This window comes from Alligator mississippiensis, chromosome 2 (assembly GCF_030867095.1).
Source record: "Alligator mississippiensis isolate rAllMis1 chromosome 2, rAllMis1, whole genome shotgun sequence".
NCBI classification, from domain to species: Eukaryota; Metazoa; Chordata; order Crocodylia; family Alligatoridae; genus Alligator; species Alligator mississippiensis.
The window spans coordinates 207220132-207235246 of record NC_081825.1 but is presented as its reverse complement, the minus strand read 5'-3'; the positions used below and the strand labels follow the sequence as shown (position 1 = coordinate 207235246).

General features: G+C 39.4%; 1 protein-coding gene across 2 annotated transcripts; it reads left to right on the top strand.

Moving 5' to 3' along the window:
• Window positions 1-5589: 5589 nt before the first annotated feature.
• On the top strand, window positions 5590-14909 carry ARL14EP (ADP ribosylation factor like GTPase 14 effector protein). 2 transcript variants are annotated; one of them, XM_019477001.2, is made up of 5 exons: window positions 5590-5770; window positions 6259-6477; window positions 9171-9679; window positions 10439-10569; window positions 11403-14909. In XM_019477001.2, the coding sequence occupies exons 3-5, from the start codon at window positions 9257-9259 to the stop codon at window positions 11629-11631; spliced, it is 783 nt and encodes a 260-aa protein (XP_019332546.1). In that variant the 5' UTR covers window positions 5590-5770; window positions 6259-6477; window positions 9171-9256; the 3' UTR covers window positions 11632-14909. The 2 variants fall into 2 exon arrangements, with proteins under 2 accessions (XP_019332546.1, XP_006259546.1); XM_006259484.4 differs by lacking the exon at window positions 6259-6477.
• The last annotated feature ends 206 nt before the right edge of the window (window positions 14910-15115 follow it).

Genomic DNA, 15115 nt, shown 5'->3' with positions numbered 1-15115 from the left:
TGAAAGCTTGCAAAGAACAATTGTTCCAACTATTTAGTTGGTTTAATAAAAGATATCACATCTACCCACAGACCCTGGTCTGCCTACAGGTAACTTAAGCACATTTAAAAGACAAATAATAGCAGCCAGTAAGATTCACATATCCTTGGGTGATATATAGGGTATTTTATCCCAAACAATGATGCAGAAAGTTTTCAATAATATTTTTAAAAGAAATAATAGACTAATAACAGAAATGACTCCTGGCCTGATCTACTAGCGGTAGATTATGGCAACCCTTTGGGGGAAAGCACTTTTTGAGGAGAAAATTAAAAAGAATATGGTAATTACTTCTCTAAAATCCATCTAAATGATGTCCATGAACATGCTTCTCGCTCTAATTATTTTTAATCTAAAACTCCATTGTCAAGTAGTTTTTTAAGAAACAGCAACCAGATTTTTTATACAACCCACTAAACAGAGTTTGCTATGCTCTCTGCTGGCTCTGCAGCCTCATTGCATGCAGGACCACCGAAGAACTGAACAAACTGAAAAACAGATAGAAGCCTTTGCTAGACCTGCAAAGTGAAGTTCTGTGGTTTCAGCCCTCAAGTTTCTGAAAACTTTATTTTTCAGTTTGAGTTACCATGAGTTTGCACAGACTGAGCTTTGCTCTAAAACTTTGTCCAATTTCTATGCATTACCAGCCAAAATTCTGTCCTCAGATATGTAATAAGGTTGGAAGTTCAAAGCCAAGATGACCCAGGAAATGTATGAAAGGTGTCTTGATGTAGCATCCTTTATTAAATCAACTATATATTTAGAAGAGATGTAAGCAAGCTTGGCACATGGGCTTTCTGAGCATCCTGTCATATTGAATGAAATAGTTTGAATGTTTGTAATGGTTGCCCATTAGCCAGTTTCAGGAAGAAGATAAGATTTATCTCCTTATCTAGATCATTGTTTTGGACTACGTGTGGAAAATCCAGACTTTGCTTAAAGTCTTAACTTTTGAATTTTATCTTTAGAAGTCTTTTACAAAGGGAACCTGAAAATTGACCCTTCAGCAAATATCCTGAGTTCCGAGAGATCAAACCCTAGAGCCTTTTGACCAGATTGGTAAGAAAAAGGTCACTTGCAGTGATATGGAAGTTCCCCAAAAGTAATTAAAATGATCAACAAAAGAAACTAATTACTAAGCAAAAGAATCTGTTGAGTAAGATCCGAGCCCAAATTTGGGGGTAATGACAGGTTTGAGTAGGAGGAGCCCATTGACAGTAACTCACTCAATAAAAACTGTAACTTACTCTCCCAATTTGGAGGTGACTATACTTGCAGAACAACGAAGGAAGAATCGCAAGTGTAGGCCGGATCAGATTGATCACCTGAACCACCCTCTCCGTGAACACGAATCTCTTAGTTCACGCTGAAGCTGCAGAGTGCCCGAAAGGGACTGAAAGAAGTGGACTTAGTCCTATCAGTATTGAGGCCAGCCCATTGAATCGTATTGCTGAGGCGAACCCATTGAACTGTACTACTGAGGCCAACCCATTAAATTGTACTACTGAGGAATGAAACCGTATTTAGGTGTTTGGCTTCTCGGAATTCTAGGATTGTAAGTATATTATGAAAAATAATAGTATTGATTCAAATTTAACTTTTAGTTGTAATTGCAGTTGTTTTTGTAATACTCATTCTTACAGCATTGTTTGGGAAGGAAGTGCATTTGGAGCATTGTTTCTGATATATGTAGTTATTGTGTTCTTAATGTTTGTGGTATTTCTAAGCTAAGCAGTGTTATATACATAGCAAAGAGTTTTAAAATAAAATTGTGTTGTACGAATTAAGTGTGCAATCATTGTGAAATCGTGCAATCAACTAACTACTCCCCCAGCCAGTGCATCAAAACAAATCAGTAAATTGTGTGGGATTTTCTCTATTCCATAACCCACTAGAGACACATCCCTTGAGAGATTCTACACATGTAATTGAAAATAGAATTTATACCATGTTGAGTCCCTTAAATTTCATAAATATATATTTTTGGACTTGATTACAGAAAGCATTGAAAAGCCAAGTGTCTATCAAATATGTTCAGTCATTAATCCGTATCTATGTGTGTGATATCTCAAAATATCTACGTATTTTAAGGTCAGATACTGTAGGCCTCACTTAAGATTTACATCGGCAAAACATTAATCAAACTCAGTATATCAGATCCTAAAGTCTCTTCACCATTTGTGTTTGGTAATTAGTTAGATAAACCAGTCCTGGAAATAATGGAAATGTTGCCTAAAATGTAGAAGCTATGTAAGGAAAGGACTGCCCATAATTAAATACATTTTTATTGCTGTTCTGTGTTAGCATCAATTTATTAATTTCTTTTCTTCAGCTATGTGATTTATTCTTACTGATATTCTACAGCAGGATATATAGTCCTATTTTCTCCTGATATGACGCAATTAAGCATACAGTGGTAAACAATAAGACTAGAAACTTCAAATTAGCCTTATTTGTTGGTTCCAATTCTTGAAAGTTCAGTTTAGGAGAGGGGTGGGCAAAATGTGCCCTCTGTGGGGCAGATGCGGCCCACCAAGCCATTCTATCTGGCCCACGGGGCCCCTAAAAAAATTAGAAAATTAATATTTATCTGCCCCTGGCTGCCTGTCATGTGGCCCTTGATGGCTTGCCAAAACTCAGTATATGGACCTCCACCTGAAATAATTGCCCACCCCTGAATTAGGATGAAGAATAGTTACCAGAAAATGCAGCTTTGAATTTTTTTTCTTTGCCAAACTACATTCTTTTGGATAGAATCTGCCACCACCAGAAGTGGATCCAGGATTTTGGTAAAGGGGTGCAGAAGCAGCAACCAGTGCTGGAGGTGTGGCTTCATCCTCCAACCAAGGCAGGTGGACTACCCCATGAGATTTAAATCCCCCAATCTGGTAAAAATCTTCCCTCCCCTCTCTCAGTCCCTTCCCTTCCATTCCATGCTCAGCAGCACTTCTCTTCCCCTCTCACTCTCCCCTCTCCACATCCCCTGACTAAATTGGGAGAGGTTCCAGAGTTGCTCCTGTCTCAGTCCAATCAGGCTGCATGGACAGCATGGCTCAGACAGGGACAACAGCAGTAATGGGTGGGTTCTCCTTCTCTGAGCCTACTCCCAGACTGGCAAGGAGCACCCAGAGGATTGGGCAGGAAGGAGAAATCTGCCCATTGCTACTGTATCAAGCTGAGCCTGGTTACCCACGAAGCTTGACTAGAGCAGGGCAGGAGTGGTTCTGGAGCCACCCCAGCCCCAAAGCAGCCATGGACAACAGCTCCGGTGGATTGTGGGGCACAGGGGGCCCTGAGCACAGAAGGGATGAGGAGAATTCTTACTTGCTTCAGAAATGTAAAGAAGTCCCAGACTGCTACTCCCACAATGCCAACTGAAAGAGGAGTGCATCTGTGCTACTGCATCCCCTCTGGATCTGCCACTGGCCACCACAAACATGAAAAGGGAGTTTAACATTTCACAATAAGATCCATGCCTCAGGTAGCCATTGTGGGTATCATTGCATACTGTGACAGAGCCCTTATTTAATATTTCCACCAACACATTTCTTTATATACTTCTCAGCTTGAGTGTTGGATTTCATCAGTATAATAAGATCCTCCACCCATTTGTCCAGCAAATTAAAGAAAACAAACGTCTCCCCATCCACCAGGACCTCAACAATGCACCTCACCATTGCCTAAAGTTGTACAAGCCTTTCTGGATCCATGCGCCTAAACTTCAACAATAAGACTTCAATGCTGATGAAGCTTGGAAAACCAAATGGAATTCACAGGAAGATCCAAATAAACATCTTGTGATAGATTCAACGCTAAATGTCCAGGCTTGATCTCCCACGACGCTTATGGGCAACTCTAATCCATATCTGTACAAAACACAGGAGATGTGGATACTTGATACACAAATGGAAAATTAGAAACTATCCCTTGCGTGACTGTGGTCACTCAGAACAGACCATGGAACATATAACGACTCAATGTCTGATCCACAGATATAAAGGAGGCATCACAGCAATATACTCTGCTGCTCCTGACACAACTTTCTGGCTCAGCCACCTAAATGTAAAATTATAGTAGCTGTTCTATATCTCCATCAGCCATACAAAAGAAGACGAAGAAGACGTATAATCAATATTATGAGTGAAATCTTCAGCCTTACTCCAGCCCTTCACAGTATAAAAATGTTGGTGCAGCAAGACATGGATTCCCTCAGTGCAGGCACAACAGAAGGCTACCTCTGAAGGACCTCTTCACAAGCCTGGGTGTTAAAAGCGCACTGGTCAGACAGCACTACAGTCATGCCTAACAGCTAATTTGCGTACACCTCTAATTTGGGATACTGTAATTTGGGCAGGCCTTCAGAGCCTACATTACAGCAGCAGCCTCTCTAACCCTGCAACAGGCTATGAGTACCGGGCACAACAGTGGTTTCATGCAGCGTTTCCCAACCAGTGTGGTGCAGCACAAAAGTGTGCCATCAAAAATGAACAGATGTGGCATGAAATTTTGCCATGGCAATGGGCTACAACAGGTATGAGGATGGGGAATGCCTTAACTGGTGTGCCATGGAAAATTTTTATTAATGTAAGTGTGCCTTGGGCTGGAAAAGGTTGGGAAACACTGGCTTAAGGGACAACAGCACACTGCAGCCCTCCACAGTAGTCCCACTGTAGTTTTTCCATTCTAATCATTGCTGATTTGAGGCACAAGGTGGTTTTCTACACGACAGGGCCACATTTGCATGGACTAAACTTGGAAGCTTCCATCGGCAATTAGGACTGCTGCTCAAGCACCTCCCAATCAGGAATAACAGAGAAAACAAATAGTCATAAATGGCTGTAGCTGTGCGCATAGTTGATGATTTTAGAAAATAGGGAGAGGTAGTTAGACTTGTTAGCCTGCAGTCTGGCAGATGGCAGGGTACACAGGCACCTTTAAAGACTAGCTATATAACATACAGAGAGAGCACACACTCCCCTGAACCCATGTTCCTTTCTCATAAATGTGCTTGAAACCAGGCACATCTACATGGTCATTTAGATACTGCACGTTTAGTTTAGCACTTGCTTAATAAAGTACTAGTAGCCCATGGTTATTTTGTGATGTTTCCTGCACGTGAGCCTAATAACCCTGCACAGTATGCTATTTGCATGGTTTTTAACCACCACACTACTGCACAGCGTTATTAAGCTAAGCGGCTCCTCTAGACACACCCACTAAAGAGGCACCACTAGAGACTTAACTAGTTACGGTGTTACTCAAAACTAAGACAACCCTCCATTTAATACGACTTCCCCCAATACTACAGTTTTACACATGGAAAAATATATAAACTTGTTTTGTTTTTCCATGCATCGAATGTAACTGTAGGACAGTCTCTACCCTTCACCCCTCCCACCGCTGCCCACGGCGAGGCGCAGCGGACTAGCTTTCCCTCCGCCCCGGTAGGCTCCACCCTCATTGCAGAGGGGGGCTGCGCGCGCAGCTTCCCCCAGGAGGGAGCCCACGGGCAACTGGTGACGTCAGCGCGGCTCTGGCTCCACCCCCTGGAACGGAAACGATGCTCTAGCCCTGCTGGCGGTTCCGCTCTCTCTATGCTTCGCCAGTGGGCCGCAGCCGGAAGGGGGACGAAGTTTTAATGGCGGCTTCAAGCACCGCGGCTGTCGTGGGGGGGACGCGCGAGTCCGGCTCCGGGGCCGCGGGGCAGGGGCGGAAGAAAGCCTACGGCAAGGTACGGCGCAGGGTGGGAGTGGGGGAGGGGTGGCGGTTGGGAGCTCCCTTCCCCCTCCCCCCTCTGCGTCCCCTGTGACGTCAAGGCGGAGGGAGGGGGGGGAGCGGGCGGGGTCACGTCTCGCCTGCTCGCCCGCTGTCGCTTGTGCCTGCCCCGCTGAGCTGTTGCTCCATGCCCTGCCGCCTCCTGTCCCTCTTCAGCAGCTGCGTGCTCGCCCCCCAGTAACGCTGCCTCCAGCCTTGCCTCTCACCAGCGCTTCGCCGAGCACCCGCGTGGGCCCGCGCCTCGCTCTGTCTGTTCACGCTTCTCAGGGCCGACTAGGAGCTGCCGCACCTGCGAATGCAAATCTTAAAAAGAAAAAAAATTATAATAAAAAAGAGGAGCCCACATCTACTCCGCTCTGGGAAATCCTGCGATTCGCTCCGTTTGAGCTGAAAGCTGCTCTAAGAGGAAAAAAAGAGAACCGTGTCTATTTCTTCCCTCTCCAGCTTGAAAAGCCATCTGCTTCTGCGTTTGTGCCAAGGATGCGCCTATAAATCAGTTGAGCGAGGACTGTAACGTGCTTCCTGTAAACGTGTGATTGTGGAAGGGCGCAGTGAAGGCGCTTCCTCAAAGTATGAGTGCAGCTGGCGCTGCAAGTGATGCCCTCGGCCGCCAGTATGGATGCCTGCCAAGGACAGCAGTTGACAAGCTGACAGTTTCTCAAAGTAAACTTGGCTTAGGGGAATAGCGAGTGGTTTTAATCGTTTATTTCGAGTGCACCTTCCGAGCATTCAAGCCTTTGACAAACCTGCACGCTTGAAAAGTTGTTTAAATTATCTCAGTTCTCTGTTTTGCCCAGCTCACGTGCTGTATGGGGAGTAAGAGTTATTCAGAAATATTTCACTTATTTGGAAAGGAGACAAGAAACAAAAGCACCCCTAGTACGAAGCCTGTGCTGTTATCTTAGCCACATACTGCTTGTTATATCTAGCCTGAAGTTATATTTTTGTGAATGTCAAAGTTACTGCATAAGTATTGGACATTTGCATAATGATTTGATTCAGTGTGTGGTATTTATCCGTCTCTTCTTTAAATGTAATTTGTAATATGAAATCTCCAAAGGAATTTGGAAAAGAGGTTCCCCTAGGGGTAAAAAAAAAAAAAAAAAAAAAAAAATAATAATAAAGCAGCTCAAACGGTTATTAGGAAGTTTAAAATACTCAAGGAAATAATTAGTGTAGCATACACTCTCTATCAAGGAATGAAGACCAAAATGGTGGACAAATGTTAGTAAAAATATTAGTGGTAAAAATATTAGACAGAAAAAAGAACAGTTTTTGTATCCTTTGTATATCTGTTCTAGAAACAACCAAGAGTTTATGGTCACTTTAAAGCGGCACCACCGTAAGCATGAATGTCATTTGCTTTCGCTCAAAAGCTAAAATTCTTAACATATAAGGGAGGCAACATATAGTTTACTCCAGACATTTAACAGTTATTTCTCTGCATGTAGACTGTTTCCTCCAGTGTAGTCAATAAATCCTGCCTGAGAGCCAGATGGGAAGGAGGTTGGGGAAGGAGCAGACTCTCCTGCTTGCCTTATGTTTATCAGATAATCCTAATTCAAAGGTCTTTAATGATGAGAATTTTAAACCTAATGCAGGCGGGAACATCCATTTCTTCTGCTTCCCTTTCTACTCTGCATGAGGCAGTTGCACCTGGTGATGGCAACTTGGAGAGAAACGTAGAAAACACATGGATAAATCTCCAGGCTGCCAGACGCCAGGTGGGGCTTACCCATGTGCTTCTGTTTCTGGGAGGAGCATGGGTGGTCATGTCAGAAAGGACTGCAGCAGAAGTGGGCATTCCTGTCTGTATGAAGTCCACCAGATAACCCTAACGCAGGCAGGAGCTCATGCACCTACCACAGCCACTTTCTGATCTGGGCAGTTCCACTTGGCCATGGCTGCAGCTGCTGTTGCAAAGCCCCCGTTGAGAACCACTGAAATAAACTTAGGCTGTGGAACAGTGGTTCTCAACCAGGGTGGTACCAAATTCAGAAATGTTATAGAGGGGTGCCCTGAATGCAAAAAGGCTGAGAACCAGTACTGTATGGTGTAATATTCGTCACTGTTTCCATGCTATCCAAAACTATTGCTGGGGATCCTGCACATCTCATGGAATTTAAATAAATAAGGAGTTAGGAATAATAGAATATAATAATAAACAATAGTAAAAGCTGTTGCTCTATAGGATAAATCTGTCTTGAAACTAGTAGGGAATTATGTACAGAACTGGCTAGAAGTTTTGCACTGGAAATGGCTTTCATGCTCGCTAAAAATGGTGCCCCCACAAATAATTTGATTTTGGAAACATCTGTCATGCAAAAGACCACTAAGCTATTGTGTATATAAAAAGACATAATTATAACAGCCATGCATAGTCATAATTACATTCTAATTATGAAACTAAATTTCAAATGCACTTATTTTTTTAGGAAAACTCTAAAGCATTACAATCAAGGGGATTTCTGCTGCAAAAGCTCCAAACAATGGCTTTACACAGCCTTTTGTAAAAAAAAAAGAAAAAAAAGAGAACCTATTAACTTATCTGTTTCATATCAGGAAATCATTGAGTCTTAGACAGTTGGTGTCATTTTCTTTTATATTGGTCTAGATGTTTCATGAAATATTCAGTTTTCCTCTTCCTGAAAGATTATAATTTTGGGGTGGTTATCTTTTTGTCTGATGTGACAGCCCCAATAGTTCTAGAGTTCTTTCTTCTAGGGTACAAGTGGCCAATACTTCAATAAATTGATAGTACAGTGTTTTAGGACAAATATGTACAATTATTAATTTTTCTAATCCTTTTATATATGCAAAATTGTGTGTAGTTGACTTGTATAATTAAGTTAGGTTTATATTCATCTTAGTTTAAGGTTGCTCATGAGTGTTTGTTTAAAAAAGCAAATTAACGCTTATATGAAAGCTTCTTAACCCTTTGGCTTCAAGCAAATGCAATTGTGTTGTGCTAGAAGTACCCCAAGTCTTGTAGCAGATGTTTTGATGCTTTCACGCTCATGTTGGGTTTGCAGCTAGTTTCAAGTGGATATTGTATCAGACAACCATGTATATAAGTGTACTTTCTGAGATCTGTACTCTTGTGTGTAGGTCTTACATTAAGAATCAGTCTTTAACTTGGGTTGAATATAAAACTGCCTCTGAAGAGAGTATAAAATAATTAATTCTTGAATAAAATAAAATGTAATTTCAGCCTTATACTGCTTAATAAAAGGAAGTAGTACACTAGGGCTCCTTATGAAATTAATTTTAGGGTTTTTAATATTTGAGCCTAGTCTGTAAAGCTTTCAGATAAAGGTTTGCAGCATAAATCTGATTGACTTTAATGCTTTCTCCAGGGTGATCCTCATAGAAACTACTAAAGACTACAAAGAATTGATTCTAGGCAAAATAACAGTGAAATAGATTGTACTGATCAAGTAAGATGGATCCATGTTCAGTTGGAATTCAACTTCAAGTTGCCAATGAGTGTCATAAGACCTACTATACCCGTTACATTGGCTTCAAGACTAAACAAGAAATACCATCATCAGATCTGATGTTACTTCAGCTTAGGACTGGAATGTCTCTTTCTGAGAACAATACAATCTGCTTCCATCACGCCACAATTTACATTGACAGATTTGAAGACATGCAAAGATCATGTTGTGACCCATTTAATGAGCACAGAAAATTATCAAAGAAAAATTTACGTGCAATTGACTTACATGATGCAACTTTTCTAAGTGCCAAGTTTGGAAGACAGTTTGTACCTGGCTGGAAGCTTTGTCCAAAGTGTATGCAGATAATCTATGGACGTGTGGAAGTTGATTCTGAAGATCGCCAAAGAAGGAAACTTGATTCAGACGTATGTATATGGATAATTTTTCACCCCTCTAATTCCCCACACTAATGGGGTGGGGCTGGCTTCATTTGAGTCCTACGTAAAGAACATTCTTAAGTCTTTTCCTGAAAATCTGAAAGCATTTAGTCGTTTAAGTCTCTGGTAACTCATATTGTTTATATGCCTTTTGTTGGAAGCTCTGTGTCCTTTTAAAAGAGACTGGCAAATTTTTTTACTTACTTATCTTTAAAATTCTACAAGAGCCCTTGTGAGAGAAGATGTTGTGAATTTTTTTGCTTTTTATGCACGTATGTAGGATTTTTCTCGGGTTGCTAATTAGCATTATGCAGTCTGTGAAAAAGGTTGTGTATACATTAACGTGTGAAACTAATAAAAGCCATAAACTCTCTCTCAGAAAAAATAGCTTTGTACTTTAGAAACACTTGCCCATCTAGCCCAGGAAGCTAAAACTGTATTTTTGCTAACACATTAAAGCCTGATGAGGAAAGTATAAGAGTTTAGAGTGAGAATCAGAAAATGAGAATCCATTCCAGTTATTCAAGTAAGAGTTGTATTTTTGTTTATTCATTTAACTTGCACCATTAAGTGGCACAATTACTTGTTGTAACACTCTTCTTTTAAGATTCATCTTGTTCCCTGCTGGGAAATGCAGCGCTCGTGCACAAATTGACTTCAACAATTTACCTAAGGCTTGACGGTTAATTTTCCTATGGAATTGGTTTAGTATTAATATTTAAAATGAGAATTTCTATCTTTGTTCAGGGACGAACAGCTAAAGCTTTGAAGTCCTTGCAGTTTGCTAATCCAGGACGACAGACTGAGTTTACTCCAGAAACCAGTAAAAGAGAAAAGAGAAGGCTACAAACAAAAAGTATATCAACTATTTCTGACAGGTGAGCTGTTTCCTGTATTAACTCGAGTATAATTTCCTTTCATGTGTCTCATGAGGAGAGGGAAACGTCTCTGTTTTATGAACTCTATTTCAGATTTCTCCATAATTTGGGGTGCTTGTTTCCATCTTTTTAAAGGTTGGAGTTAGGACTAGGATAAATTGTCCTTATATATCCAAGTCTCGTAATAATATTTTAATGCAATATTTTGTTTAATCAGTTGCCTTTGTGTTAGAATAACCAAAGGTAATGTAAGCTTTATGAGAGAGAGATGTTCAGGGAGTCACCATGCTAAATATAATAGTTCTTGTTGCACTTTTGAAGTGCAAAAGCCCCCTAAATCAGAGTATTCTTGTTTTAAAGGCAAGCTAAACAAATTTTAGGAGTGTATGTAAATAAACTTTGTTAGGAAAGAATAATGCCACATCAAATTTGGCAGGACTCCACAATTGAACTACAGCTTCTTTATCTGATATGATTTTTTCCCCCTGTTTGTTAGTAATCCATTCCTTAGATTGAATAGAATTAGGAGGTGGGGAGTAAGCAACGAGTAAAATGTAAACTGAGTTACAGTTAACTGAATATGGGATTGTGGTAAGGATATGACAAGTGAGAACATTCCTGTGAACTATCTGTGTTAAAGGGCTAAAAAAATGTAAGGCACTAGTTTTTATGAAGGGAGAAAACAAGGTGTATCCTAGGTACAGATTTTTAAAATGGCTTGGTGCTAAACAAGAAAACTGATGAAATGCTTGAAACCAAAATTCACAAAAGAAATTAGTTGCATCTCTCCTGTTATTTCCAGCAATTCATAATAACTCTTTTTTATTATACAGGCAAATTATACCAGCAAAGAGTAAAGTCTATGATAGCCAGGGACTTCTGATTGTCAGTGGGATGGACCTCTGTGACTGTCTTGATGAAGATTGCCTGGGATGTTTCTATGCTTGTCCCAAGTGTAGTTCCAATAAATGTGGAGCTGAATGCCGCTGTGACCGCAAGTGGTTATATGAACAAATTGAAATAGAAGGAGGAGAAATTATTCGCAATAAACACGCTGGTTAATGTACAAATATATATTGATTGATGTATTGCATCTAAATACGGAACTTAGCCTGTTGAAAATGAGTGGAATCCATCATCACACATACATTAAGTGTTTACAGTTCCATATCCATGTTGATCTGATTTTTAGAAAGGCTTTTTATCATGTTGGTGTATTGTCACACTTCATACCACCTTATATTCAACTTACGCAAATCAGCAACATGACTGAAATGTTGCAGTGCACTAGTTGTTAATGAAATATTGTATCGAAGTGCAGGGGGAAAATGCTAAAAGAAATCTGGAATTAGCTACTTCATAGTCCCTCTCTATAGAGAATACTATTTTCATGCATCTCTTCTTGATCAATCTCTACCTTTAAAGACTCAGTGTTTCTGCTTATATTTAATGTGTCTTTAATTTAAACTACTACACATTTTAAACTTAATTCATTGGCAGTCATGTCCAGTATTATGTGTTGCATAATCGTAAACACACTGTCTTCTAAAGTGAGATGTGGACCTGCCTTCCATCAAACTTAAAAAGGATCAACAGCATGTCCAGTGCACTGGAAATATTGAGCTGGATATTTTGGGGGGGATGTCAGTCCAGTAAAGAATGTGGTGTCCTGTTTTATTATTCAGGCAACTGCTTTTAGCTGAATTTTGTATAGCCTTATTGAAATTACTTGGGATTAGAGATAGTGTTTTGTACGCAAAAGTTGGATGTAGTTATTAGTCCATGTTAGACTGATGACTATTTCAATTTGTTTACTTAGTAGCTGAAAATCACCCAAAAGTCTTCCTTCCATTAATATTCAGACTAAATATAGACAAACAAATCAGTTGGATTTGAATGTTATTCCTTTGATTGAAATTGTATCCCTGACTTCACACCAAATGAATGTTTTATACCCATGTCATAGAAAAATTCATGGAAAGTAGATTTCTTTTTATGGTAGAAGTTCTAACAAACTTTTAAAGAGTAGCATTTGTACTGTTAAGCAGTCTCAACCTTTTGGATGATATAAAAAAAATCTTACTGGGAGTTTTGGTGTGTCAAATTTGTATTTATGGAATTATTCACATCAGTGGTGCTCAAGGAGATAGTTGCCTTCTTGATAAAATTTACTAATGGCAGATTTCATCATTCTGCTATTTTATTATTTAGTACATAACTTTCATTTCAATAGATTTGCAGCTATAGAACTAATTTTTAAATTGTGCATAGCTGGATATGAAATTATTTTTACTAACCTTATCTCTTTAACTTACACTGACATCTGCTGGTACTGATGAAATACTAAGCAGCAATTCAAACTCGGTGCATTTTTTAATCTGTTCACTTACTGGGATAGTCTTTTTATTAGATTTTGTGTTCACTGACTAGTAACTATAATTTTCTTATATAGTATGTAAAAAGTGTATATGTTAGTAGTTTAAGTGTTTTGTAACTTCTGTGTAGCATCACAACATTAAAGCACAGTCTCATCAACTTGGTAAAATATACTTAATCTTTCAGTTTCCTACTTCAGTAGGAAAGTTGTCAAGTTACTAAGTAAATTGAGGGTAAAACTGTCTTAAGCCCTGTCCAATCAAAATAGAACTGTTTTTAGATTAACAGTTTTCCAAAAACGCTGGATATTTTAGTGGCTTTTGCCAAGTTGCTTTAGCTAGAAGGGTTTTGTTTTTTGGGGGGTTTTTTTAAAGCTTGGTTTTATTGTAGTGTAATATAATATTCCTCAGAACTCTGTTCATATATCCAATTCACTCTTCCTTCTACCAGGTGGTCCCAAAGGATTTTATTTCTCTGTTCAGTTTCATCCCTCTCCTAATTAAAGTGTAAAGGTTATAATATCTGCTCTTTAAAGGGGCTCTGCTCCTGTAGCTTTCTCCTGTTTCATAAATCAAAAAAAAAGTCTAGCTGTGGCTTATGGCATAGTTTTTAGAACAAAGATGATATTAAGTGCTTAAAATATAATCATAACTTAAAATACAAGCTTTAGTTACTGATTTGGTTGTTCTCAGAAGATTTGCTATGGATAGTGAGTTTTAACTTCTCGGAGCCTGACTATTCACCCCAACATGAGCACGTAAAGATTGATTTGCAGAGATTAAGGGCCTTTTGATGCATAGGTTTGGTGCACAGTGGCAAGAAAGTGAAGGTGTTTCATTTTGCTCAAGTGAATTTCAGCCTAGCTGCCTGTTACTGGCTAGCTTTAAATATGAATCTGCTTATTTGCCTGGAGAGTTAACAGCTGGATACAATGTTAGCAACATGACTTCCTCATGTTATCTTAGTTCTAAAAATTGGTATTCACATCCCATTTGAATTTGCATACCTTGTAAAATGCAGTTGCTTTATCCTGAATACATGACCTCCAGGGGAGGGAGGAGTGCAGCGGCAGGGTAGTTAATACCTTAAATTCAAGCTCTGTTTCGGACTTCCACTTCAGATGTAATGCTAGCCACATCTTTCTTGTGTGTTGTTGGCTATAGGAAGTGTTATGCATTAGGCATACTAATCCAATAGGTTCTTAGGTTCAGGAGGATCTTTGACTTGACTTAGGCTTTGGCATCATTGCTACTTCCAAGGCATCTTTTATAAAACTAGTGGTTAGGATATTTGCAAAGTGGTAGAGCTGGATATCCTCTTTCACAACTGGAGGAAACAAACCTACCTCCCAGAAGAGCCTATATGCTAAATTCTAGTATTTGGATTCCACTGATACAAGGCATCTAAAATGTAGGTATTGAAGTGATCAAGATCCTGCTTCAGGTTGCTCTGGTGCTGAAAGGACACTGAAAATCTTTCAGCAAGAGTGGCACAATTATTGTATGTGCAATCTGTATTTTTAATGCTTTTTGTAGCACCAGTTCATATAGACTGGAAAGGGTATTAAATACTTCTAAGTAAATTCAATATGTTGTTTTGTCTCATCAGATCTATTGTGAAGACAGAGAAATACTGTTAAATATCTAAATATCATGCCAAGCAATCACTGGACATGAAACAAAACTAAAGGTATACGCAATAAAAATGGATCTCCTCCCTGCTTCCCTTCGTTTTTCATGAGTGTATCCATGTTCCTTCCCTTTCCATCGAGCATTCAGATAATATTCTAGTAAAGAACTGACAGATGAACTTGTTACCTCTCATATGTTCCCTTTTCATTCCCAAGGTTCCCTAACATCTATGTTTTATTGTTGAAAAATACATCAGAAATTAATGAAAGCAAGATTTGTAGAAATGGTCCTTTTTATTAAAAAATGCTCATTATATGTTTCTTAAATCCATAATGGCTTTGCATTCCTTATTGCAATCTTGGTCAAACAATGCACCCCACATTGGGCCCTGAGCAAGTTTAAAGCTTTGCCTTCTATAAACTTAAAAGATATATAATGTTTTTTCCCAACAGCAGAAATGTATGGTAATTGAAAGATTATTTCTTCCCATTCTCAGTTGAAATGAACTACGTGTTGTTAAGTAGTAGTCCATAAGGGAA